Raw genomic sequence first — 27,412 nt, 5'->3', positions numbered from 1 at the left:
GCATAAAAGAATCTCTCTTTTTCTTTTATCAGTATTCCTAATTTTTAGGGTGTGGATGACAATCTTTCCAAATTCAGTTCTTTTTTAATTTTTGTTCTTGAAAATTGAATTGATTAGGAAGCTCGTTTAGCACAGCCGATTTAATTTTTCCAAGGAAGAACCGAATTAATTTTTGTGCTGGGGAACAGATAAAAAAAATCAAAAAAAGTCTTTTTTTTTTTTCCCGGCACGAAATGAGAAACACTTGTCTTTCTCAATCACTCTTCAGTACTACTACCATCATCACCATCACCACCACTATCCTGATACGACCACCACTATTGGGTGAAAATGTTACTGCTAATGTGGATCAAAAAGGAAGTAACAGAACAAAAGAAGAGAGCCACACCATCTCTTCAAATGTTATAATAGACGCCACGTGATTCAGTTAGAAAGTTAGAGTAGTTCAATTAAAGATTATTTTGTATATAAGCTGTGTATAAATATAAACATTGTAATTTCTTCACAGAATAGAAAATCATTCTTTCATCTCAAAATGAAACCCTCTCCACTCTTTGTTTTACCTTCACGATTCTTGATTTCTAATATGGTATAAGAGCTTCTTTAGCTCTGGTATCCACCATTTCCGCTACAAAATTTTCTCATTCGTTTCTTTTCTCAATTTTCTTTTCTTTCTGCAAATGACAAATGTTCCTGATTACTTGACCAATCCAGGTCGCCCATTTTTCTTGCATCCAAACGGGAATCCCTCTCTCGTTCTTGTAAACCCACCTTTGAGTGGAAAGAATTATCATACTTGGGCAAGAGCTATGAGCATGGCATTATTATCCAAAAATAAGCTTGGATTTGTTGATGGAACCATTACTCGTCCTGCCATTCACGATCCTCTTTATGTTGCTTGGCAAAGATGCAACACTATTGTTCTTGCTTGGATCCACATATCAATAAATGGTTCAATCGAAAAGTCAATCCTATGGATGAATCGTGCTTCGGATGTGTGGACAGATATGAAAAATCGCTTTAGTCAATCTGATATATTCAAACTTTATGAAATTCAAGAAGATTTGTACAAACTTCGTCAAGGTGAGATGAGTGTGACTGATTATTTCACTGAGTTGAAGACTCTCTGGGATGAGCTCGACAACCTTCGTGTTAGGAATGTGGCTTTCATACTCAAGAGTTGAGTATTACAAAATTTTCGCAAAAGCCCCCTTCTAGTTTCTAAATAATTATTTCAAGCAAACTTTGATATGTGGAAATCTAATCAATACATTCAGACAATCCATAATATATAATATATCACAATTATAGAACTTATACTAGCACATACAAATATCAAAGAAGCAATTAGAGTGCTAGAAATTAAGAGTTTAGAGTTTAGAGAATTGCTAACACAATATATCCTGGTTCGGTCACCACCACTTTGTGACCTACGTCCAGACTGAAACCGCTCGATCAACTCTTTCACTAATGGTCAAGTTTCACGGGTGCTTGACAAACCTTTATAATCTTCCAAGAAACCAAAAGTAATCAGCATTAAATTTTTGTAATGCCTTTATCCCGACGACACATCTATTTAAAAGTCCATCAAATTTATTAGGGTGAGAGAAGTTGATGGTAAGCTTCTTAAGCGAAATTCTATAAGGTTTGAAGTTGTGACGATGGAATCCCATTAAAGGTAAACAACATTATTGATGATAATGTTGGTGGTAGAAATTAAGAATGGAATACAAACATTTAGGGGTGGTGACCGATGGCAAGTAGAAGATGGTTAGTGTGGGTATTTTTGTCTTAAAATTATTAAATACGTTTAATTGTTATAATATTAAAGTTTAAGGGGGTATTTGTTTTAATTAAAAGTATAAGGTATTTTTTGAAAAATCATTAAACTACAAGGTGGTTATATATAATTTAGCCATTTATTTTTATGAAAAGAGCTATTGGTAAATGCCTTATAATTATTAAACATGTTAGTTAAGGATATTTAGTAGAAGAATTATATATGGTTATATGATACTTCAATTTTATTTTTTCTTTGTTTATTTATTTTACAATATATTATACGTGGTTATTATATTTTTATCCTTACAAAAACTATATATGTGTTAGCCTTGCATAACAATTTTTTTACATATAGTTAAGTATTTTGATGTATAAAATATAAGTTTTCACATATTAATTGGGTCATGCAATTAAATCCGTGAATCACTGGTGAAATTAATGACCCAACGGCCCAATATCAGGGTCTGATAACATTGCTTAAAGGTTTCCAGTTGAGCACAAGTTTAACAATCATGTAGTGTTTACCTCAGTATTGAAAGTTACATCCTCATTTTGTAAGTTCCACATGTTCTACCTCATTTCCTAACACATTTCCAGCATACACATGCTAGAGGAATATATGTAACAAGTTCCTGATATTTTTAATTTAATTAAAATATATCCTCATTTTAATTTATTAAAAAAATTTGTACATTTTAGAGTAAATCTCAAACTTTTCGCACTTGTATATTTGTCTGTGATATATTAACAAAACTGGTGAGGAAAATATATATTTGTGAAAAAAAAAGTTATTTATTTCATTTCGTATAAATTTTACACGTGACTGTTATGTGAGCTGGGTAATCCATCTAATGTCTCTTTAAAATTATTTTTCATACCCTGTTTGAAGAATTGTTACGTATCATTCTTTTATTTTTTCTGAAAAATTATTAATTTATTTATTGGATTAAATAGATCGATCTACCTCAAATCATACTTCCAAAAGAAAAGATATGGAAGTCACTTCTTCTTTACAAAAGGATGAACGTGTGGTTGAGCTTGGACGATTGCAGCACCGATGCATACATTCATTCACACGTAATGAAAATTTTAAAATGTTATTGACATGGTGCGGACCACAGTACCACACCACTATGGCGAGCTTTTAAGCATAAAAGAATCTCTCCTTTTCTTAGTAGTGCCCACACATGAAAAATGTGTCATCTCCAAATAAAATGACGCTACTCAACTCAACTAAAGATCATTATATAATTACCCTCCCAAAAAAAATTATTATAAGAATCGAACTTAATAATAATATAATAATATTAAATGATGTTGTAAAAAAGCTTTATACTAAAATGCATTAGTTTATTACTAACAAATTAGAGTAAAAATGAAAGTATGGGGTATTCAGTTAATCAGAAACCAAGATTTAAACAAAGGGGAAAAATATAATTCAATTGTAAAACTAAGGTAAAACTAATCTCGCTATAGTAATGCTTATGATAATACAAAATTAAAAGGCAATGTTAAAAAAATCCTTTGTTAGCAGTTCTCCTTAAAAATATCTTTTTAGATAATGCTTATATGATAGTAAATTTTTTTAGTTATTAATAATGTAAGATTAAACCATAATTTAAAATTTTTACATTAAAAATAAATTAAAAGTAAATTATTTATGGTAGATTATCATAATAATCAAACTTCATTTAATAATTTAATAATACATAATTGAATTTGAATGATGTTATAACAAAGCTATATAGTAAAATCCATTAGAACTTATCTAAATAAAGGGAAAGGTGTCTGTACCAAAAAAATAAAAATAAAAATTATTCTACTTATTATTTTTTCTGTTTATCTTTGCCTATCACTCTAAAATACCATTAGATCAGAATCTTAATTAACATTTATCTTTTTCTCTCTTCAGAAGATTCTAATCTAATGATATTCGAATGTGGTAGACAAAGATAGGCAAAAAAAGTGATAGGTAGAATAATCTATCCCCTAAATAAAATAGCAAAATAGAATCACATAGGGTAGCAAATTTTGCAAAATTTGACATGTGGCATTTTTGGTTCTGACGTGACATAATTCGCTACACTGTGTAGCGAATTACTTGCATACATAATTCGCTACACTGTGTAGCGAATTATGCCGCGTGACATTTTGACAAAATTTACTGTTGTCGTGACAGTCTGATAATTTTTTTGTTCAAACGTAACAAAATAGTCACTCTCCCAAAGATGTAGATCAACATAAAGTCACAAAGCATATCCTTTACTTTTGATTGTTTTATTAAAAATTAATTAATCTCATTTTGATTTATGAATTTTTGGATAAATAGGGAATAACAAATATAAATTTATGTATTCTATAATTATAGTGACAAATATTTTTACTTTTACTGTAAACAAAAATTTCTACCATATTCATACTCACTATAAAAGTGAGTAAGTCTGGTTAATATTTTCTTCCTCTCCTCTTTATAATTTGTCTGACTCACTTTTGTGTAAGTATAACAAAATTGTTTTTATGAAATTAAAACAAAAATATTAAATCCAGATTTATATTTGGTCAAACTTAAGAATTAAAAGACAAGATTGCAATTAAATTTTCCATTTTTATGCTACAATTTTTGGATTTATAAAATAAAATAAGAATAATAATTATGTAACTATTTTTTATGAAAAAATAACTGTAAGTTTTCTTTATTTTTTGTTATTAATGTAAATAGTAATATAACTTTTTAGAAAATTTATCATAAATAACTTATAAATTCGTGTAACACTGATAGAAAAAAAAAAGTGGGATAGAAGAAAAAAAGTGAAACTGACTATATAAAGAAATATACCAATATGATCAGTTACTACAAAATTCATGAACTCATTTTCGTGACAATTAGCAATATGAAATTTAAAATATTTAACCATAATAACAAAGTAATTTTTATTTTCTGTTTCAGAGAGATATGTCATTTAATTACTTAATTAGGACACAACTCATTCCCTTCTCATAAGATTCACTAGAAAAGAAATACAATTATTTTGGTGTAAAATTGACAGTGACGCTACATTGCTTTGTTTTTCATTACACATTCGGAAAAAGAAAAAGAAAAAAAAGAGAGTCCCCTTCTATGATATTTTTAGCGCGGTTTCATCATAAAAATAAAAAATAAAAAACTTAAAAATAAAAAAAGTAAATGAAACTTCGAGACTCGAGTCATCTTTTCACATGAATAGTATTATGATAGTGAACTATTGCTTGAGGAGACGTTTGACAGATCATAAACTTTTTTTTATTCAAAAACTATATTTTAAGAATATAATGGAAAAGTAATTTTTTTGAAAATGAAAATATTTTTAAAAATATTGAATTAATTCTTTGATATTATATTTGATCAACTATAAAATATTATTAGGAATATATAATCATTTTACAAAATTAACTTTCCAAAAAAAATAACAGCTAAGAATATTTGTATCTTAAAAAATTTGATGTATTTTTTAACCGAGTGAAATTTCAAGAATATCACTATTTTGGTAATATTTTTAACTTGAATTTTGCTTATATTTTTACACAGCAAATAAAAATAATATTCTCACCAAACACTTTCTTAATATTTATTATTTAATACATAATATTTAATATAAAATATTTAGAAAAAGAATACGAACTTAATAACGATGTGCACTTCTTCTCTAACTGTTTTTAAACAGGAAAATATTGAGGAAAAAATAAATATAAAGATAACTTTAATAAACTTTAAGTAAAAAATAATAATTTTTAATTATAAGATAATATACGTGACAAGATGCAAATTCTTATAATAGTAAATATCATTTTTTATCTTTAACAAAAAATATGATTTTTACTTTAGTCTCTTATGAAAAATTTAGTTTCGAAATTCTTAAAAAATTTAAAATGGATCTATTTAGTTGAAATTGTGATCTTTTATAACTTCAAAAAAGATCTATATTATTTCTTCAAAATAACTAAAATAAATTTACTTTGAATTTAATAAAAAGAAATCGACTAATTTATTTATTTTTTGAAGGGAGAGAACTAGGGACCAAAAGTGTATTTATTCTTCCTATAATAATGGAGTGAACCCAACAGACCAAGAGCTCACTTACTTGTCATTCCCCATTCTGTGTTTCTGTTACATTTCATCATCATTAATCCTAAATGGCTCTCGAGGTTTCCGTGAAGGCTGCTGTCGGAGCTCCTAATGTTCTCGGAGATTGTATGCTTCTTCCATTATCTCTTTCTGTCTTTTAAGGTTTACAAAATGTTTCTGGGTTCTGGTTAATTAATTGTTTGTAATTTTTGGGTTTGGTTTTGTTTTGTTTCTAGGTCCATTTTCCCAAAGGGTCCTCTTAACTTTGGAGGAGAAGAAAATCCCACACAACATCCACCTCATTGATCTCAGTAACAAACCCCAATGGTATTGTATTGTACCTGGAAAATGAACTCTAATGTCGCTTTTTGTTTTCAGCGTGTCTCGTCCATGGGATGACATCAATTTTTTTTTTTCCTTTTTTAAATTGGGTTATTGGTAGGTTTTTGGAGGTGAATCCTGAAGGGAAGGTACCGGTGGTTAAGTTTGATGGAAAATGGGTGCCTGATTCTGATGTTATTGTGGGGATACTCGAGGAAAAATACCCAGAACCTCCTCTCGCCACTCCTCCTGAATTTGCCTCCGTGTATGCTCCTTGACCCTTTATTTTTTTCCATTCAAAGTTTACTTTTTGCTATCTAACTGGGAATAGTTGATGTTGTTTCTTTTGGGTTGACTGGCCTTTCGATTCTAAATTTCTAACGGACCGGATACACAAATCAAATGAATTTATGTCAAAGCAAAAGAAAAAAAAAACCTTATTAATATTAAGTTAAATATTAAATCAAATTATTATATTCATAGTGTTTTTCACAGATGTTGATGGTTTTTCTTTGTTTTTGTTATTTCCTCCTTCTGTTCTTTGTTGTTGTTTTCTTTTTCTTTTTCTTTTTCTTTCTTTCTTTTTTGCTGTTGTGTTTATGTCAAGATAAAACTAGTACACACTGTTGAGAAAAGTAAGGGTGCTCAATTTGTGCTGGGTTCTAATTGTTAAGAAAATATTATTTGAATTGAGAGAGTTGTTCTTCATTACTGAATTCGGCTGTACACTATGTTTACACTTGCAGGGGATCAAAGATATTTGGTTCTTTCGTGAGTTTTTTGAAGAGCAAGGATCCCAGTGATGGAACAGAACAAGCGTTGGTTGCTGAATTGAAGGCTTTGGACGAACATCTTAAGGCCCATGTATATATGTGAATTTATAATAAACAATCTTCCTTTTTTGGATAATTGTATTTTTTTTTAAAAATAACTAATTAGCCATGCTAATATACTGAAGTTATGTTCAGGGTCCGTATGTTGCTGGGGAGAAGGTAACTGCTGTTGATTTGAGTTTGGCACCAAAACTGTACCATCTGGTGGTAGCACTTGACCACTTCAAGAAGTGGACTATTCCTGAAAATTTGGCACACGTGCACAAATACGTTGAGGTATTCAGTTGTTTTCTGCAATGCATGTAATCCTTTGGGACGCTATAGTCATGTCTTTTGCATTGCCATTTAATAGTTGTGTAGAGCGCGCTGTGACCTTGATTGGTATTTGGTAATGACAATTTTCTGTTTTCGAACGCTCAGTTGTTTTCTGCAATGCATGTAATCCTTTGGGACGCTATAGTCATGTCTTTTGCATTGCCATTTAATAGTTGTGTAGAGCGCGCTGTGACCTTGATTGGTATTTGGTAATGACAATTTTCTGTTTTCGAACGCCAACTGTTTTTTGTTGCATTTTTTAGACTATGCTTAAACTTTCTTCAAAATGACAGAAGTGTTGATTGTTTAATATATGTTTTTTTAGTCAAGATAAAGAATAGAAGATTACTATTTACTAGTAAAGACGTAAATGTCATTGGAAAGTGTTCTGGAATGAACATTAATGGTCTAGCAGGATAGCTAGTATTTGTATCTACGGAGCTTATGGTAAAGATGACAGGCAATGAGAAGTCCTGCACCTTAGGCCAAAGTCCGATGGTATGAACAGGGGGTGTGTGTAAGTCACCTGCGGTGTAGAGGATGTGCTCTGGGCACAAGTATGTAGATTGTAGCCATGGTGGCCAGGATAAGTTATCAGATGAGTTCCTAGATGAGTTATGAGATCCTAGATATGAGATGATCCCCTTTGTTAGCTATAAGGGGTTATATATAGATGAATGCACTAGGAGATTCTGCTCCTAGTGAGTAGTTTGCAGGTGACTTAATGGCATGATGCAATGCTTAATGGGTGGTTATTGGTAGTGGATGGAAGTTATGGGAGAGTGATGGAATGAGATGTTCCATGTAGTGGGAATAGAAAGCGGGTACCACATAAGTGGTCCACAACAGAAAGGACTGGTCTTCGGTTAAAAATATTGGGACTTCTTTATCTATAAATTTGTCTAATCGTGATCGTGCATAGTGCATTTGACAATAGTGCAAGTCTTTTGCATTGCCATTTAATAGTTGTGCAGAGCGCGCTGTGACCTTGATTGGTATTTGGGAATGACAATTTTCTGTTGCCGTGACATCACGCCAACTGTTTTTTGTTGCATTTTTTAGACTATGCTTGAACTTTGTTCAAAATGACAGAAGTATTGATTGTTTAATATATGTTTTTTTTAGTCAAGATAAAGAAGAAGAGAAGATTACTATTTACTAGTAAAGACGTAAATGTCATTGGAAAGGACTGGTCTTCGGTTAAGAAAATTGGGACTTCTTTATGTATAAATTAGTCTAATCTTGACCGTGCATAGAGCATTTAGACATAAAGGGGACAAATAGTGTGCTACAGCCTACAGCGCATGAAAAAAAAAAAAAACTATTATTCAATTGTGAGTTGGTCCTGCATGAGCTCTCTTGGGGTGGAGAATTACATACTTGAATAGAGTAAATTTCTGTTTTGGTCCTTGAATGATTTCTAGAACATCATTTGATCCTCAGAAGATTATTACATTGATTTGGTTGGTTGGTCCTCATTTTTTTATTAGAGCTCAGTTGGTCATCACATTTATTCTCTGTGATAATTCATCAAGCTTGGTGTTATCACTTTTAGTCGTTGTGATAGTTTATTGATATGATGTTAGTGTTGTATATGATGACTCAGAACTTTCATCCTCACTGTTTAGAGTGTTGACATATTCTATAGTACAGACCATCAACTTCTTGGGTGCTTAGTGCCTTAATTTACCATTCCCGCAACTGAAATGTTTTGCGTTTGATAAAGAAAAGGATGTAATTGCTGGTTTGAGTAATATAACTGTAAGCGATTTGGTTGGTTGATGGATATTCATGTTACGTTGCAGTTGCTCTTCTCCCGGGAATCATTTGAGAAAACCAAGGCTGCAAAGGAGTATGTTATTGCAGGATGGGCACCAAAAGTGAACGCATGAAGTAGCTCTAAATTATGAGGTTTATGAACATCAGATATGTACTGTGACTGAACCATGTTAAGAATTGGAAGGTGAACGTATCATGTTGAAGTGGGTTGCTTCCCTTTATAATAAATATGTGGTTTGTTGGTGTGTTTATTTGTGATGTCACAGCATAGCTGTCAGTTGTCACTGGTGGTAGTGTTTATATATATAACTCATGAACAGCTTTAGATGTGAGAAGTTTGAACTTTGCTATTGTAAAGAACTTTGGGATACACCACCCCAAAAGCTAGCTCAAAGGGTGGGAGTGACCAATGTCTTATAAAGGCCATATTAGTTGCTCATCCAATCAATGTGGGACTATATATTTCAACACGCCCCCTCACGCAAGAGCCCTTTTTAGGCTAGAAGCGTGGAAATTGCACAGGCCCATTTTTGGTTTAGTTTACCTTTTTATGCTTTTTATTTTTTTAATTCCACTTTTTAAAGCGGGGAACGGTGAGGCTCTGGTACCATGTAAAGAACCTTGGGATACACCACCTCAAAAGCTAGCTCAAAGGGTGGGAGTGCCCAAGGCATTATAAAGGTCATATTAGTTGTCCATCCAATCAATGTGGGACTATATATCTCAACAACTATCATCCCTAGAACGTAAGTGACTAGAGGCAGATGCTTTTGGCCAATTAAAATCTCTATTCAATGGGGGCACTGATATCTTCTGAATATGGCTAGAAAAGAAAGAGATACGGGGTTAACTTTTCAAAAAAAAACAAATCGTTGTTTCGCTCGTGATCCCATGGATGGAAATGGCCCTGTTACGCACTCAGCCTGGTTTGGTGTCCACTTCTGTACTGTACTATCCAAAATAGCTGACATATCACAGGTACTATTTGAGATAATAACGCTATCTCTACAATAAAAAAACATGGCTCTAGAATTAATTCTCACATCAACTGATATTATTTAAGTTAAAAATTTAGAACTGTTCTTACTTTACAAATTATTTTAGTGGAAGCTAAGCCGCTTAGAAATAATTTGTTTGGTTAATAAACTTAATTTTGATGTCTTGAGATTTATCTTTGGTTGAATGAGAGAAAATGCAAACTCCTCCTATGTATGTGTGCATCGTTCATTGATTCGCGATTAGTACGATTCATTGTTTTGCGACTAGTACAATTCAGGACGGGTTCAGAATTAAAATTTTAAATCTATCCCAAAATGATATTATCGTATTGAAGATGATTTTATATATATATATATATATATATATATATATATATATAAATATATATATATATAACAAGAGAAAAGGCAAAATAGAAGAGAAACAAACACGAGGCTAATTTCATATTGTTAGACCATTACAGAAAATATTACAAAAATAATTTTAGCAAGTAGGGTATGATTATTTTTCAAAAATATTCTTAGAACTACATACTTTAAAAGTAAATTTTTTGGAAAAGTTTATACGTTATATAACTAAGTGATTTATTTCACAAACAAGTCTGATAACCCAAGATGCTTAGGTTAAGAGCTTGTTCCTCATATTTGGCTAGTGTTTTTTTTTTTTTGGGAAATATGTTTCTATCAGATAATTTTTTGTTTCATACAACACACAAAAAATGTATATAATTCACTTTTTTCTTTCTCTCTTTCTTTCTTAGTGGGTTTCACCTTTTCTTTTTCTTTTTTGTGTTGGGATGAAATAATTTCTTAGAACTGTTCTTACTTTACAAATTATTTTAGTGGAAGCTAAGCCGCTTAGAAATAATTTGTTTGGTTAATAAACTTAATTTTGATGTCTTGATATTTATCTTTGGTTGAATGAGAGAAAATGCAAACTCCTCCTATGTATGTGTGCATCGTTCATAAACTCGTGATTAGTACGATTCATTGTTTTGCGACTAGTACAATTCAGGGCGGGTTCAGAATTAAAATTTTAAATCTATCCCAAAATGATATTATCGTATTGAGGATGATTGAATATCTATATAGAGATAGGATATTGTGACACACAAATAATGTTACGCACAATGTTACGACCACATCTTAACCGTTGATTTCCGCCAATCAACGGTTATCATTTTTTAAATCAAACTCATTAATTAATTATTAATTCGTAATAAATGATAATCATTGATTGGAGGAAATCAACGGTTAAATGTGGTCGTAACATTGTAAGACTTTTAAGTCTTACTCTCCATCTCCAGAGTAAGATTTAAGATGTGGTCATATATATATATGGGAGGGTTCTTTTGATAGTCTTACTCTCCATCTCAATCGTTGATGAACGGAAATCAACGATTGTCATTTATAGTGTAATTAATAATTAATTAATTAATTAATTAATATAACTTCCTAAATTATAATCATTGGATGGACGGAAATCAACGGTTAGGATTGAGAGTATGATTTAAAAGTCTTACTCTGGAGTCAAATGATCTCTCTCTCTATATATATATATATATATAAAATTAGAAGTTGTTATCTAATTTAAATTTTTGTTTGTATAAGATTCTATATAGAATTTGTTGATTTGTTTTTATTTAGTACAGTTGGTTGTTCCTAAAAATTAGGATACTATTGCTGTATAAATATACCTCCAATTTGGAGATGAAAGTATGAATGAAAATCACGTTTTGCAGTAGTTGTGTTTATGAGTAACTCAGTATTAGAATTTGACATGGTATCAGGTTCGTTCTGATCATGGGACTAATTTTTTTAACCCCACATCGTATTATCTCTTTCCGTTCCTTTCTTAATTTTTTATTCCAACCCGACCCGAACCTATTCCCTTCTTCTCTTCTAAGATTACCCGACCTGTTTCTTCTGAATAACGCTCATCCCTTTCCCAAATCATGGACGACGCCAACGCCGACACTGATTCCCCAAATGACTCTACCACCTTCCCATCGTTCACTACCGCAACCACATCCAATATTGTCATCCACCAAGATAACTCCTCATTCCCAGTCACCGTGATGCTCGACGACACCAACTACCCTTTGTGGTCTCAGCTAATGGACATGCGCGTAGGAGCCCGCAACAAATCGGGTTTCCTGACAGGTGCGACGAAAAAACCACCGGTTGAAGACCCTACCTATGACGCCTGGATCACTGATAACAAGCGTGTGAAGAGTTGGCTGATAGAATCCATGTCTCCTTCCATGATGCAACACTTCCTTCGATTGGAAACTGCCCATGAAATTTGGGATGTCGCGCTTCGCACCTTCTACGACGGATCAAATGAGTCATGCTTGTTTGATCTCAACCATAAGTCTTTCAACACAAAACAAAATTGTAGACCCCTCTCCGTCTACTACAACGAACTGTTGTCGATCTTTCAGGAGATTGACCATCGGACGACTGCACAAAAGGGCTCTGTGGCTGGTGTTATTCGCATGCACTCCGTCGTGGCTTGACTTCGGGTACATATCTTCCTCAGCGGTTTGGATAAGGAATTTGACTCTGTTCGTGGTGAAATTCTTCGCAAGGATCCAAAATTGGATCTCGAACGAACGTATGCCTACGTTAGGCGCGAAGCTCAGCAACGTCTCACTATGGGACGTCCCTCTGCAACGTCTCACTATGGGACGTCCCTCTGCAACCTCTGACTCGACAACCTTTGTCACCGTTTCACCACGCCCTCATTCTGGATCATTCTCCCAACCCCAAAGGCCTCGCAAGGATCAGTCCAAGACCAATCCACTTCAATGCTCTCATTGCGGTGATTCGGGTCACACCAAACTCAAGCGCTACAAAATTATAGGCTACTCTGATTGGTGGGACTTCAGCAAACGCCCTTGTCGGAAAACACTCAACAAGGCTTTGACTATCACCTCCGCTGGTGACTTTTCCTCTGGTAATCCCACTGCTAACACGGTTTATGAAGGTATTTTGGGTAAGTCATTTGCTTTCTCTACACTTTCTCAGAATTCTACCTGGATAATTGATATCGGTGCTTCCGATCACATGGTTCGTGATCCCGCATCCCTTTCCTCTTTTTTTCCCTCTGACAAATCGTATGTTTCCACTGCAAATGGTGGCACTTCCACCATCACTCTTCAAGGCTCCATTCAAATATCCGCTTAGATGTCCCTTGACCATGTCCTCGTAGTACCAACTCTTGAATTTAATTTTCTTTCTGTGAGTAAATTAACTAATGCATCGAATTGTAGAGTCATTTGCTGGCCTTTGTGAAATGGCCAAGAGCCATCGAATTTCTTTTTCCCCAAGCTTGAATAAAAGTTCCATTCCCTTTCAAGTTGTGCACTCTGATGTTTGGGGTCCTGCAAAAATTTCATCCTTCTCTAACTCTTACTATTATGTCTCATTTATTGATGAACGCGCACGAATGGTTTGGATAACGTTGCTTAAACAAAAAAAAGGATGTCTTCTTTGCATTTAAACATTTTCATGCTATGATTCAGAACCAGTATTCGTCCTCCATACACACCCTTCAATCTGATAATGGCACTGAATACGTTAATGGTCTGTTTTCTGACTTCTTACTTTCGAACGACATCAAACACCAGACTTCTTTTCCCTACACTCCCCAGCAAAACGATTTGGCTGAAAGAAAAAATCGTCAATTGTTAGAAGTTGTTCGAGCCTCTCTATTTGAAATGAACGTTCCTCCACGATACTGGGGAGAAGCTATTACCTCTGCCACGTATTTAATAAATAGAACCCCTTCTAGTGTTCTTAATTTTCGAACTCCTCTTCAAGTTCTTGAGTCCCATTTTCCTCTTCCTCATGTCTCTCACCTTGAACCTCGGGTCTTTGGCTGTATTACTTATGTTCATGTTCCAAAACCTTTGCGAAATAAATTAGATCCTGTGCAAGAAAATGTATCTTCGTTGGGTATTCTAAATCTCAAAAAGGCTATAGATGTTTTGATCCCGTATCTCACAAAATGTACGTCACCTTGGAAGTCTCATTTCATGAATCTGAACCCTACTATTCAGGGGGAGTCCGAGGATCTTCTTCTCAGGGGGAGACAACACTGACACCATTGTATAGAGAAGATGACACATGGCTGACTACTCAAGTGATACCTTGCACTTCACCACCTGCACCTACTGCTGACTCAGAAATAACTTGCCAACCGAATCAAGAAGCATCTCCTCAAAGACAATCTGATCAAGAAGCACTTCCTCAAAATGAAATACCTTGTCTAATACATATATCCAAGACATCACCTGTGGATTTCCCTGAAAGGCAACTCGAAGACATCCCTGAGGTACACTCTAGTCCAATCAATTCTGTTTTATCTCCTACTCCCCATACACAGATTAGAAAATCTCTTAGCCCTAACAAAGGAATACCAAAAAATTTGTATGAACCCGATCCTAAAGTGAAAACAAAATACCCAATCAGCAACTATATATCCACAAAAAATTTATCTGAACCACGTGTTCTAGCTGTTAATCAATTATCCAGTGTTTGTATTCCGAATAGTGTGCAGGAAGCTTTGGATGATCCTAAGTGGAAAGAGGCCATAAATGCAAAAATGATAGCACTCCAAAAAAATTCTACATGGGAATTAACTTCTCTACCAAATGGGAAGAAGATTATTAGCTGCAAATGGGTGTTTAATGTGAAACTGAAAGCAAACGGGAGCATAGATAGATACAAAGCTAGACTAGTTGCAAAGGGGTACTCAAAAATGTGGTGTGGACTACCAAGAAATATTTGCTCCGGTAGCCAAGCTCAATTCAATCCGGATTCTGATCTCTTTGGCAGCAAATAGAGACTGGCCCTTGAAGCAATTTGATGTAAAAAATGCATTCTTAAATGGGGACTTGGAGGAGGAAGTATATATGGATATCCCACCGGGTATAAAGCTCTCAACTCCAAAAGAAAATACAATTTGCAAGCTGAAAAAGGCACTATATGGACTGAAACAAGTCACCTAGAGCATGGTTTGGAAGATTGACTCTAGCAATGAACAAATTTGGATATGTTCAAAGTAATGCAGATCACACTCTATTTTTCAAGCATCAAAAAGGAAAAATAACTATTCTTATAGTGTATGTTGATGATATGGTGCTAACTGGAGATGATGAAGAAAAAATGAAATCCCTTGAACAGCAACTAGCCACTGAGTTTGAAATGAAGAAGCTAGGACAGTTAAAATATTTTTTGGGGATTGAAGTTGCTAGATCACAGCAAGGAATTGTATTGTCTCAAAGAAAATATACCTTAGACCTCTTATAAGAAACAGGAATGCTGGCCTGTAAACCAGCTGACACACCTATGGAGATGAATCACAAGCTTGGCATATACCCGGATCAATCAGAAGCTGACATTGGTTTATATCAAAGGTTAGTAGGAAGATTAATTTATCTTTCTCACACTAGACCTGACATTGCTTATGCTGTGAGTGTAGTAAGTAGATTTATGCATTCTCCTAGTGAAGATCACTTAAAAGCAGTATTTCGAATTCTAAGATATCTAAAGGGGTCACCTGGTAGAGGTCTTTTATTTGCCAAGCATAAAAAAGAGATTATAGAAGGGTATACAGATTCAGATTGGGCAGGTGATAGGACTACTAGGCAGTCCACTTTAGGATATTTCACATTTGTGGAAGGGAACCTTGTTACATGGAGAAGCAAGAAACAGAAAGTGGTGGCCAGGTCCAGTGCTGAAGCAGAATTCAGAGGTATGGCCTATGATACATGTGAATTATTATGGATTAAAACCATGCTGAGTGAGTTGGGATTTAAAAACAAACAGCCAATGAACCTCTATTGTGATAACAAAGCTGCCATAGAGATTGCACACAACCCTGTACAGCATGACAGAACGAAGCATGTAGAAGTAGACATACATTTCATCAAGGAAAAATTGGATCAACAAATAATCAGTACTCCTTATATCAGATCCGAAGATCAGCTAGCAGATGTGTTGACCAAGGCCGTTTCTGGAAAAAGTTTGAAGGAAGTAATTGACAAGTTGGGCATGATAGATATCCATGCACCAACTTGAGGGGGAATGTTAAAATTATAAGTTGTTATCTAATTTAAATTTATGTTTGTATAAGATTCTAGATAGAAGAGCTTTTATTAGAATAAAAAATGTAAAAACATATAAAAAAACACGAAATGAAAATAGAAGAGCTTTTATATACAATAGATAGATAAAAAAAAGATAACACACTATGTGAAATCAAATTACAAGGCTGATATGACATTCTTTTATGGAAAAAATGTGTGTCATTTTAAAAGATGTAAAGTTGTGTCATTTTAAGAGAGAGAAAGAGATAAATAAATGAGAAGAGAAAGTTAACAAAAAAAAATAAAGATGTAGGTCCCATATTTTATTAAAATAAAAAGATATAAATTATATCATTTAAAAAGATAAATTTTTTCCATTATTTTATTTGCGAAGTTGTGGATAACCTAGCAATAGCATTTTACAAAAGCTAAGATTCATGGGGTGCTTTAATTCCATAAAATAGTTACCATAATAATTAACAACCTTCCATATAGAGGACCAACACCACGTACGATACTAGTACAGAGACTATACAGAGATAGTAGAGTAGCTAAGGAGAGCCTTTGTGGTTTTGGTTGGTTTCGTGGGACCCAAAGGTCATATCGTTTTCAATAATAGATGAATTAGTCGTCTTCTGCATCTTTAGAGGAATCTGACTCTGATATCAACTTCTGTAGCATCTGAGTTGTCTCTGCTTCCGACATTATTTTGTCCTCTTTACTCTTCGACTTCTTGTAAGGCTCAAAAAATTCTTTGTTTTCCTTCTCTAGCTCATTCCACACTGCATTTATTGATCCACGTAACCATACTATATTATATTATGTTTCGTAAATCATAACGTAATCACGTGTAAGATTTTTTTAATAGTTTATATTATTTTTTAACACGTTCTCTTATACGAAAGCTGAGTTTGAAGGGTGGACAGTACATAGACTCATCTATATATGCTAAGAAATTTCATAAAAAAAAATGAAGAATAATGAAGATCGAACTCAGAACACAAAATTCTGATACTATATAAAGAACCAATTCAACAAAGGTGGGTCAAAAGATTTTCTTAATAGGTGCAGGTTTAAAACTTGGTGTCCACAAAGTATAAGGTTTGTGATCTCTTCTCTTCTCTTCCTTATTATATATTAGAATAGATTCTTATCTTAAGCATCAATCCCATTATAATTCCAATTTGAAATATACAAAAACATCATAACTTGAAAAAGCTTTTTAAGCTTAGATTGTTTAATAAAAAAGGCAAACATAAACAAAAAGAAAGATGCTATATTTAATATATTATTGATATATTGGTAAGTTATTATCACAAAGTTTGATTAAAATTCTCTATCCAAATCCCCAGCGTTTCTCTTGATTCAAGTGTACATGCATGTCTATATGATCGATATTGAACAAGTTCTTTAATTTTAACGTTTAACAAAAATATAAAGGATTCCTTAAATCTCATTAATATATAACATTCCTTAATTAAATCTCATTTGCAAAGTGGTTGCAAAGGGCCCACAGTGTGTATGAGGCAACATAGTACGTAGTTCTCTTCAAATCTTATATCTAACATGCCTTCATCTGTATAAAATCCCCTTGGATGTGAAGCAAGGAAATTGATTGAATAATGGATTTCAAATATTGAAACTTTTAACTTGTGAAAGACTAACTTTACTAAAACTTGGCAGCTGAGTCAACAATTAATTATATCTTTCAATATTCAAAGTGAGTCATGAGCAAAGAAGCTTGGCAGCTGAGTTTGTTTGGTAAACTTTCAACGTATGATCAAATTCATAGATAAAAATTTCAGGGTTGTATCAAAAACTAGTATGAGAACTTAAGCGAAATATAATTAGATATTACTCAATTTTTCTCGATGATAGTATCGCATACTGAATTTCACAGGCCAGGGAACACTGATTTTGCATTAGAGAATAATATAAACCATTAAAAAAGCATTCACTTAACGCCATAAATTTTGGGTTGAATTGATTTTTTACATGGTATTTCTCACCGCGCTCCACTTATAGAAATAAATAAACATAAGGTAAAATCAAAAATAAAAGTTGGGCTTACGCAATATCCATATTTCAAGCTCAAGGGCTCTTATATAAATGGACGTATTAGAGAATAATATAAATCATTAAAAAGACTTTCACTTAACTTAATATATTAAGATTTTGGATTGAAGTAGTTTTTTATAGCATGCGTGCGTGCTTTTTGCTTTTAGAGATATATCTCCATTTTTTTAAATATTCCAATCGGTTCATCGCTTCGCGACTAGTACGATTCGGGACTAGTATATGATTAAGGCTTTAAACCTCTTCCAAATATAGTACTAGGGAGGATTGAACATTTGCTCTTACCTTCACTTGCTCAGCTCCCATGTGCCAACTGAGTTACTACCATTTGATTTTATAAATATAGCTCTTTTATAGGGAGTAAAGAACATACCAGTGGATGTTATAATAGGATTAATATTTGCATGTTTAGAGAGTGCTTCCATGCATTCTTCCTTTGTCAAGTGAAAAATCAAGCACTTCTCGATCAGGTGCTGCACCTATATTTTGTAGAAACTTGTCAACACATGATCTTGATTAGGCTATTGTGCAAAACCCATAATAAATATGATTATGATCAACAGTCACCAAAAAAACCAAAGTGAAATAGATGGAATTTGAAGCAATACCATATGAATGTATGAAGCAGAAGAAGAAGAAGAATCTCCCATGATCTAAACTAGCTATATATATATATATATATATGCTACGTCTTAGTAATCTGCAAATAGCAAACTTTGTATTATGCAAAAATATAATACGGTAGGATACGATAGAAGTAATGCAAATGTGAAGAAAATAGAGCAGAATATAAAGTGGAGAGGAGATTGGGGTGGGACCAGGAGTCCCATGTGGGAAATATATGATAATTGGCTGGGAGGAGATTAGAGGAGATTGTAAATGACCATTCTTTGTCTTGTACGATTACCATTGGGATTTAGGACAGCCCCCTCCACGTGATTTGTGGGACATCCCCACATACTAGTCCTCCAAACACACAAATCCACATCATCAATTGACGGCATATCCTTCCAGCATTTTCTGGAATACATAAGCCTTTCTGATTAATCATTAATATTAATTAATTCTACGCCAATGCTTTCCCTTTCCAGCAGAATCCAAAATGGCCACACATCTTCACATGGCATTCAGTCATTGGTGCAGCGCTTTGATCTTCAAGTAATCAACTAAAATTGAGAGTATGATTTATGATAATACACACAATAATGCCTTCATGATGTGAGGGCGGCTTTAAATTTTAAACCGATTATTTATTTTATTTTTGTGATTCTATATGCATGCATGAATTATAAAAGTTTTAACTAAAAAAAATAAGTTTTTTACTTTTTATGACTTTTGATTTTTTTTTTAAAAACTGACATTCAAAGAAATTTATTATGAAAAGTTTTTTTTTAAATAAAAAAAACTCGTTCGGGCAAATATTTTTTTTTTCAAAAATCAAATATTTTTTAAAAAATATAAATTTTTTTTTTGTAAAAAATACTTTTAAAATAAATAAGACATAAAGATATTTTTTTTAAAAGACCAAATAAACCGGTTCTTAATTTTCAGTGCTTATTACAAATTAAGAAGCTCAACTGACATTTTTTATTGAATATTGAGTAAAATTTTGTTGAAATTAAGAGCACGTTTGTTTGTACTTTTAAAAAAAGTAATTTTTATCTCTTCTTTATTTTAGAAGTTCTTTTTATAAAAGTTAAAGTTATTTATATTTTTATAAAAATATTTAATTTTTGAAAAAAATATTTGACTTTTAACTTTTACTTTTCTTAGAAGTTAAAATTTTTAGCTTCTAAAAAAGTATATTTTTTTGACTTTTTTGTGATTTTTGTTTTTTTTAAGAACATACATCCAAACAAACTAAAAAAAAACAGAAAAAAAAAACAACTTTTGAAGAAAAAAACCGATCCTAAATATAAAAATTGAAAGTTGAAGACAAGTGTGGAAGTATTTGCAATAACGATTATTGATTAGGTTGCAGAGGATTGATATGAAATAGAAGTTGAGGAAATTAAGTGATATTTATTCATTCAATTTTCTCACTTCAAATGCGTGTCCTATTTAACATTAGTTTTGAAAGAGAAAGCAAAATAATGCGGATGAGAATAGTACCCACAATAATAACTACACTTTTTTGTATTGTTTTTGGATACCTAATAACTACACCTATGTGAATAATGCAGTAGGCATTGTTGCATCACCACTTCTGTCCTTTTCGAATCATTTTTTGACAGGTTTCTTTTTCTTTTGCTTTCTGTATCAATGTCTAATGTCTAGCACATCAATATATTCTCTAATTAGCGAATTAAAAAAATAACAATATCTCTTAGAAAATTGAACAAAATAAAATAAAATGAAACAATATATATAAATTTCTATACTATATAACTAACTAGTACCTAATGTGGCCCAAGCATTTGCTGATCTCTAATATATTTTCTTCATTAAGGTATTTACATTACCAAGATAGGTCTCTGTCACTTCAATTAATTTGAAGTTAAAATTGTTTATTGGAGTTAAGAAGTCCTAGTAAAATAATAGAGAAAGTAAAGTGTAGAAGGCCCACAAAATTAAGTGTTTCAGAAAATTGTACAGCTATATTTCTTGCTAGTTTATCCCATTTTGGAAAGATCATTATTGTACTAAATAATAGCCATTGATCTTTGAGAGAAATTTTAGTTCTACAAGGTCCCACACCCTTTTCTTAATTAATTCCTTGAAAAAAAAGGTCTTGTTTCACAAAGGGCCACGGTATGAAAAGAGCAGGGTTTTTTTTTTTTTGGGCTGATGGAGGATTTTCAACTTCCAAGATTCTTTTTCTTGTATTGCTGTATCACGTTGAAGTTTTGTTGAACTGAATGGTGCGGCAGCTGTTTAAGAACTAGATTACTTAAGGGGGCATTAGAAACACTATTTTTTTGTTGTTGGATAAATCATATATATCCTTAACGACATGTAATTATGTTCGTGGTAGATCTAGTATTAAAGCTTTAAACTCATTTCAAATATACACTGAGAATGATCGAACATATATTCTCACACTCTCGCCTGCTTAATTCTTTTACGCCAATTGAGTTACCATACTTGTTTTTTAAACTTCTCCAAAAACACAAAATATATGACATACTACGTCGAAATTATCATCTATTAGGTTCCTGGCAGGCCCGCAAGTGTGTTGTATTTATAAGGCCCTCCGAAAGTGAAAAAATAATATTTTACAGGTTTTTCAAAGATATTAATTTCTTTTCAGCTAACACATTTGAATTAAAGCCAAAATAGTATCATGTAATATCTCGATAATTTACTTAAAAAAATCAATTTCTGTCGCTTACATATAGTGAAATTTGAAAATAGGAGTATAAATTAGGAAAACTTCATAAATTAAAAACCGAGAAATCTAACGGTTGATCAAACAAAGCACTGCAATAAAAAGAATACCAGCATAAAAATAATAGTTAGCATGTATTTTATGGATCTCATCTTAATTTTATAGAGACAATGTTCAGGGCTTTTTGACCCTTTTGCCCCTCATTAATTAATTAATAATCAATTTGCCCCTGATCAAGAACTATCCACCAACCTGCCCCCTTTTAGTCGACTACCTTGCTGTTTTAGTCGAGCAAATGGTCAATCTTCAGAAAGTGGACTACCGCAAATTTAGTCGACTAAAAAATCATCTTAATCGACTACATTTTTGGGATATTTAGTCGACTAAGTAACGATATTTAGTCGACTAAATATCGACGGATTTGTTTTTTAAAAACCCCCCCCATTCGGCAGAGGGGGAGTAGGATGACCTAATCGACTAAGGAGGCGGCCCAAACCCCAAATCCGCAGGAGCAGCTGAAGAACGCCCCAAACCCTTCCCTTAGGCGTGTGGATTGGCCCCAAATACGGTCCAAATCGTGAAATCTGAAGGATAGGTAAGGTTTCTTAACTTGCATTGTGTTTTAGGTTTAGGAATTTTTTTTATTTGTTTGCTGTCCGAATTTGTGAACTCTAATCAAAGCGTTTGTTGTAGGTTTTGTAACCCTAATCTACTAAGGTTTATTTTTTTGCATTGTGTGAATTTTTTTGTTTGAAAAGTTTGTATGTGGCAAAAGTTTGCTTTTGGTTTACAGCCCTTATGTTGCAAGTTTTCATTACCATCATGACATGTTTCATATAGTTAAATGCTGACATGTTTCATTGTAGGTACCTTAAACAAATGACGAGCCGCAGAAGACCAAGCGATGAGGGCAATGAGTCACTTGAGAGACGCACCAAGCATAGGCAAGGGCGGCCTTCTTCGTCAAGGCGACAAGACGAAGAGCCTGATACTGTTGACCTCCCGTATGGGTATCTGTTTGAGGACGACCCTGCCATCCACGCTTCATTCGTACGTGACCATTTGAACCGACCGTTATGTGCTCCAAAATCTTTGGATACAGCCTTTCTTGATAAGGAGGGATTTGAAATTGTGGGGGTGTTGGAGGCGGCACATTTGAGGGTGTTGGCCGAGACCCTATGTCCGTATTCAGAGCTTATGGTGCGGGCCTTCTACCATAACCTCAGCTACGTACAGGGCGAGCTGAGGTCGAGGGTCTGTGGAATAGAGATCATCATGACGGCACCTGCATGGTTGGAGATACTCGGCTATGATTTTGACTCTTCTCAGACTGTGGCGTATGACGCTGATAGTGGTGTAGTACTTCCAGGATATGTACGAGAGGATGCCGTGCAGGAGCAGAGAAGAGTCTGTGGGGAACACTTGCACTATACGGTGGGGTTGCTTTCTGTGGAGTCCCGTATACTACACTATGTCCTCACCCACGTTCTGTTTCCGCGATCTTTTAATCATTCCAGGGTGTTGGAACATGACATTCCCATTATGTGGGCTATCCGACATGCCCAGATGGTGAACTGGAGGCACTATATCTGTTGGTTTATGTTTAAGGCCAAACATAAGGGTCTTCTTCCATACGCCTGTCTGGTACAGAGGATATTGGTTCACTTTGGTGTTCCCATGGAGACTGAGCTGTTGAAGAAGACCACGGGCTATAATTGCAAGTTCGGAAAGCGTCTATTAGAGCAGTGCAAGATTACTAAGAACACGAGATCGGGTGTGTGGGAGTTCAGTGGTATGCCCCAGGTTGAGGTTCCTTATGTTGCCCCAGATGACCATATTGTTGAGCCAGAGGTGGAGGAGGAGGAGGAGGAGGAGGATGTGGCTGAGGTTGAGGAGATAGCTGAACCTGAAGGTGGATTTTCACTGCGTGATGTCATGAAGGGCATAAATGCAATGACAAAGAAGATAGGAAAGATGGCGCTGGCACATAAAAAATGGAGAAAGAAAGGGAATGAAAGGTTTAGACACATACATGGAAGGTTTAAGGGTGTGGAAGACAGGCTTGCTCGTCTGGAGCTTGCAAGAGGTGGTGAGGTAGCTGAGGCAGCAGGGGATGGGGGTCATGTGTCAGATGAGGACGACTCGGAGACGGACACAGACGGGGATGACGAGTAGATTTAGGGTGTACATCATGTTATTATGTTTTGTTCATGTATTTCCTTTAAGTCGTTGATGTAATGTAACTTTTTTTAATGAATGCAGAATTGTTATGTTTTTTGGATCTATGTTATGTTGTGTAATGAATTTAATTCCATTTCAATATTGTATAACTTATGAATGGAACCTTTTTAGCAATTTGATCATCACGGCACAAAACAATATTGAACAGGTCACATTCGTCCATAACACATCACAGCAAATCAGTACATGTGTTTAAAAAGACTACATCTTGTATTGTTAACCGTAAACAAACGTTATGACAACATACGACTTGGTTTTAGGAATTTAATGTCCACATGGGTTTTTTGACTCGGAAATTATGCTCCCTAAGTCACACTCCCTTAGTGGATCAGTGTAGAGTGGAAACCTAGGGCAAAAAACATGTGTAATTCGGATTTGGGGTCCTAAACCAACAATTTAGTCGATTAACCTGTACTGGTTTAATCGACTAACCTAGTACGGTTCACTTCTTGTATGCATGGGTGCAGATGAAGATTGACCACAATCTAATTCAACATATATCTCAATAAAATTTTGAAATTTTGTCAACAATTGCATCTATGACACATTCGACATCTTCATCATCACATATATCGTTACCAATGTAGTAAATAGCATCCTTACCAACTGTTGTCTCTACCCTGGCAATCATCCGTTGAACGCATTGGCTGCCTTGCAGACCCAATTTTTGCTGAATTCTCTTCTTTAACTCATTGTATGTAGTGCCCTGTTTGATTTTCAACATTTTCGTTTTTCCTTCAAATTGAACACCATTGGGGCCTTCATAATGCTTTCCATCACAGTAGATCATTGTCACATACATGTTTGGACTTGTGCTCATCTTCCTCTCGAAATTGGGACTTGGGTTCTGAAATTGGGGGTTTGGGTTCGGATTTTGGGGTTTGGAATTGAGCAATGACAATGATTTCACAATATTAGGTCTGTAGAGATGGTGGGATGAAATACAATCGGATTGAGAGGATTACACATGAACAAAGGGAGCTATTTAGGTTTACACAACAACAACAATCGAAATGAGACCGAAAACATGGAAAATATAGGGTTTCAGTCGACATTTAGTCTACTAAATATCGTTACTTAGTCGACTAAATATCCCAAAAATGTAGTCAATTAAGATGATTTTTTAGTCGACTAAATTTGCGGTAGTCCGCTTTCTGAAGATTGACCATTTGCTCGACTAAAACAGCAAGGTAGTCGACTAAAAGGGGGCAGGTTGGTGGATAGTTCTTGATCAGGGACAAATTGGTTATTAATTAACTAACGAGGGACAAAAAGGTCAAAAAACCCAATGTTCAGGGAAGAAAGGGTATTCCATCGTTGGAATTCTGTAATCCTTACTATCTACATTTTGTACAAATTACTGAGCTCCTGAGCAATGGTTGCATCCCTTTTTTTTTACCAAAATGATACTGATATTGGCTTGTTGATGGCTAGGGAACCACTTTTAATTGATGCATAATCTTTTGCAGCAAAAACAACCATGTTTGCTATATATGATAATCTGAAGCCTAAAGTCTCAGTGTCTTACTTCTATCCAACTGTTCTCTCTCCTCCTGCACCCAACTGTGGTTATTCGGCTAAGCCATTTGACCATACATCATTCTCAAATAGTCAAATGCAGCAAAACGGAAAAAAAAAAATAACACAGTTTTACTACCCTACAATGGTTTTTTATTTTATTTTATTTACCTTTTTGGTAAGGAAGTACTGTTCCCCTTGCACTTAAAATGTGCTCCAAATGTAGAGAGCATGCTGAAAGGCTTAAAGTCCTCAAGCACTACAACCTGCTGCAGATAGTAGTCAGCATCGGCAATATTATCCTCTGGTCCCAAAGGGATATATATAATATATAGTTGAAATATAATATTAAAAAAAATGTAGCTAATTAACCTCCCTTTGAAAAGAAAACTTGACCCGTTTCACAGATGACGAAAACTATTTTTAAATTCATTTTAGCTTTAAATATTTGAAAGGCTCGGTTCATGATTCTCTAATACCAGTTGCATCAACGGTTCAAATTTCTAGTATTGTAAAATTTTAATCTGCTGATAAAAATAATGTACAGAAAGCTGATAAAAATAATGTACAGAAAAGTTGATGAACCAGAAAACATATAAAAGCATTGAAACAAGTCATAGCACATTTAAAGATACAAAAACAAGGCAGGGGTATTAGAAAGAGCAGGGACCAAGTAGCAAAAAACTCCACTTTAAGATTAGAAGCAAAAGTCGAAATGCAATTCAGTGTATAATTTAATGAACTAGAGATTCATGCAACTCATGGAACCTAAAATAATGAGAAAGCAGTCTCCTAAAACTACTAGTTTATTGACAAAAATGTGTTGCCTCCTCCAGAGGTAAAGAAAGGAAAGGAAAGAAAGGACTATATAATACAGATAGGAAATGAAACATACAATTACAAAGCCACCAAATCATGAACACGAACTTGATAAAGATCAAAATTTGACACCTACCCTCGTTCTATCTAATACAGATAACTACTGCTGACAAAGGAAACAAACTTTAAATACTCACCAAAGGGAATTTAGAGAGTTGGAATCAACTCTTGAAATAACCTCTCTTTTTTAAAATTAAGGTTGACTTCGGTAGAAAAAGTGTAATCCAAAGTCAAGATTAGAGTAAGACTTAAGAGAATAGTAAACAATTATAGAAGGGATAAATATTTAAGCCATTAAGAGAGATCTCAGGCTGTGAAGCTCTCCAACATGTTCATCGCCAATAAGAGTTGATATAGTTGAGGTAGAAGGGTTGCTTCCTCTAAATAAATGTAACCAAATGCAAGCGAACGAAACATCTATCCAGAAGAAGCAACGCTCCATCTCAACCCATTCAACTTTGATCAAACACACGTCCATTGTCACCATCACAATGACCCTCAGTTTAGCTTAGCACTTTTTAAGACTAGTCGCGGACGCTATTTATAAGGAACAATAATCATGGGATAAATATTGGGTTTTATGTTTATCATTTAATATAATATAACTTCACTTTCCTACACACATTAAAGAGGTGGGGTCCACATATTTTTCTTTCATCGTTCCACTTTCTATCTCCCTTTTGATGTGAGAGTTAAAAACAACACTTACATCATGTTACATAACACTAATAAAACCCATAAATATTTTACATTACGCTCCACGTCCCCTTTACTTTACCTATAGATGCTTAATTTATAAGGCGCTCGTTTAATATCTTTATTTTATTTTTAAAAAAAAATTGAAATCAATAGTAACGATTTAAAATTAAATACTGAGAGTTTATTTTTTATTTTTTTCGGGATACATCAAGGAATAAAAAACAGAAAAACCAGAACGATACAAACAGAACACACTAGCTATAGACCCATATGGGAATACAAACACCCATGATAAATTCACCGATAAATTTTTCAACTTGGAGGAAAAGCAACCTTCAAGAAAAGCAGCATGTCAAAAGGGTAAAATAAATAAATAAATAAATATATTTACATCAGAGTGAGTTACTCAAAACTCAAAAGCCAAAAGTAATGGACGCGACGCGGTT

The 27,412-nt window shown here is 33.9% G+C and overlaps 2 protein-coding genes across 2 annotated transcripts; one reads left to right on the top strand and one right to left on the bottom strand.

The window, feature by feature from the left end:
• Positions 1 to 5,854: 5,854 nt before the first annotated feature.
• LOC133314727 (glutathione S-transferase DHAR2-like) lies at positions 5,855 to 9,383 on the top strand. The gene is made up of 6 exons (XM_061516240.1): positions 5,855 to 6,010; positions 6,121 to 6,211; positions 6,327 to 6,470; positions 6,952 to 7,069; positions 7,174 to 7,314; positions 9,159 to 9,383. The coding sequence occupies exons 1-6, from the start codon at positions 5,953 to 5,955 to the stop codon at positions 9,243 to 9,245; spliced, it is 639 nt and encodes a 212-aa protein (XP_061372224.1). The 5' UTR covers positions 5,855 to 5,952; the 3' UTR covers positions 9,246 to 9,383.
• A 7,222-nt stretch (positions 9,384 to 16,605) lies between these two features.
• Positions 16,606 to 19,047, bottom strand: LOC133314760 (uncharacterized). Its single transcript, XM_061516286.1, has 3 exons — positions 18,910 to 19,047; positions 18,675 to 18,780; positions 16,606 to 17,007 (listed from the first exon to the last, which is right to left on the bottom strand). The coding sequence occupies exons 1-3, from the start codon at positions 18,949 to 18,951 to the stop codon at positions 16,850 to 16,852; spliced, it is 306 nt and encodes a 101-aa protein (XP_061372270.1). The 5' UTR covers positions 18,952 to 19,047; the 3' UTR covers positions 16,606 to 16,849.
• Between the last annotated feature and the right edge of the window lie 8,365 nt (positions 19,048 to 27,412).

Source organism: Gastrolobium bilobum, unplaced genomic scaffold (assembly GCF_033153095.1).
Source record: "Gastrolobium bilobum isolate Gb01-03AN ecotype WA unplaced genomic scaffold, APGP_CSIRO_Gbil_v1 utg14977, whole genome shotgun sequence".
Taxonomy (NCBI): Eukaryota; Viridiplantae; Streptophyta; class Magnoliopsida; order Fabales; family Fabaceae; genus Gastrolobium; species Gastrolobium bilobum.
Note: the sequence above shows the minus strand (reverse complement) of the source record. Positions and strands in the feature narration are given on the sequence as shown.

What these genes read in the sequence shown, in the direction of transcription:
- LOC133314727 (XM_061516240.1), top strand. Translation starts at nt 5,953, where the DNA reads ATGGCTCTCGAGGTTTCCGTGAAGGCTGCTGTCGGAGCTCCTAATGTT. An exon ending in CCTCCTGAATTTGCCTCCGT is followed by an intron (nt 6,471 to 6,951) that starts GTATGCTCCTTG and finishes TTACACTTGCAG; the next exon opens with GGGATCAAAGATATTTGGTT. An exon ending in ACGTGCACAAATACGTTGAG is followed by an intron (nt 7,315 to 9,158) that starts GTATTCAGTTGT and finishes GTTACGTTGCAG; the next exon opens with TTGCTCTTCTCCCGGGAATC.
- LOC133314760 (XM_061516286.1), bottom strand. Translation starts at nt 18,951, where the DNA reads ATGGGAGATTCTTCTTCTTCTTCTGCTTCATACATTCATATG. An exon ending in CTGCTTCATACATTCATATG is followed by an intron (nt 18,781 to 18,909) that starts GTATTGCTTCAA and finishes TACAAAATATAG; the next exon opens with GTGCAGCACCTGATCGAGAA. An exon ending in TCCTATTATAACATCCACTG is followed by an intron (nt 17,008 to 18,674) that starts GTATGTTCTTTA and finishes CAATAAATGCAG; the next exon opens with TGTGGAATGAGCTAGAGAAG.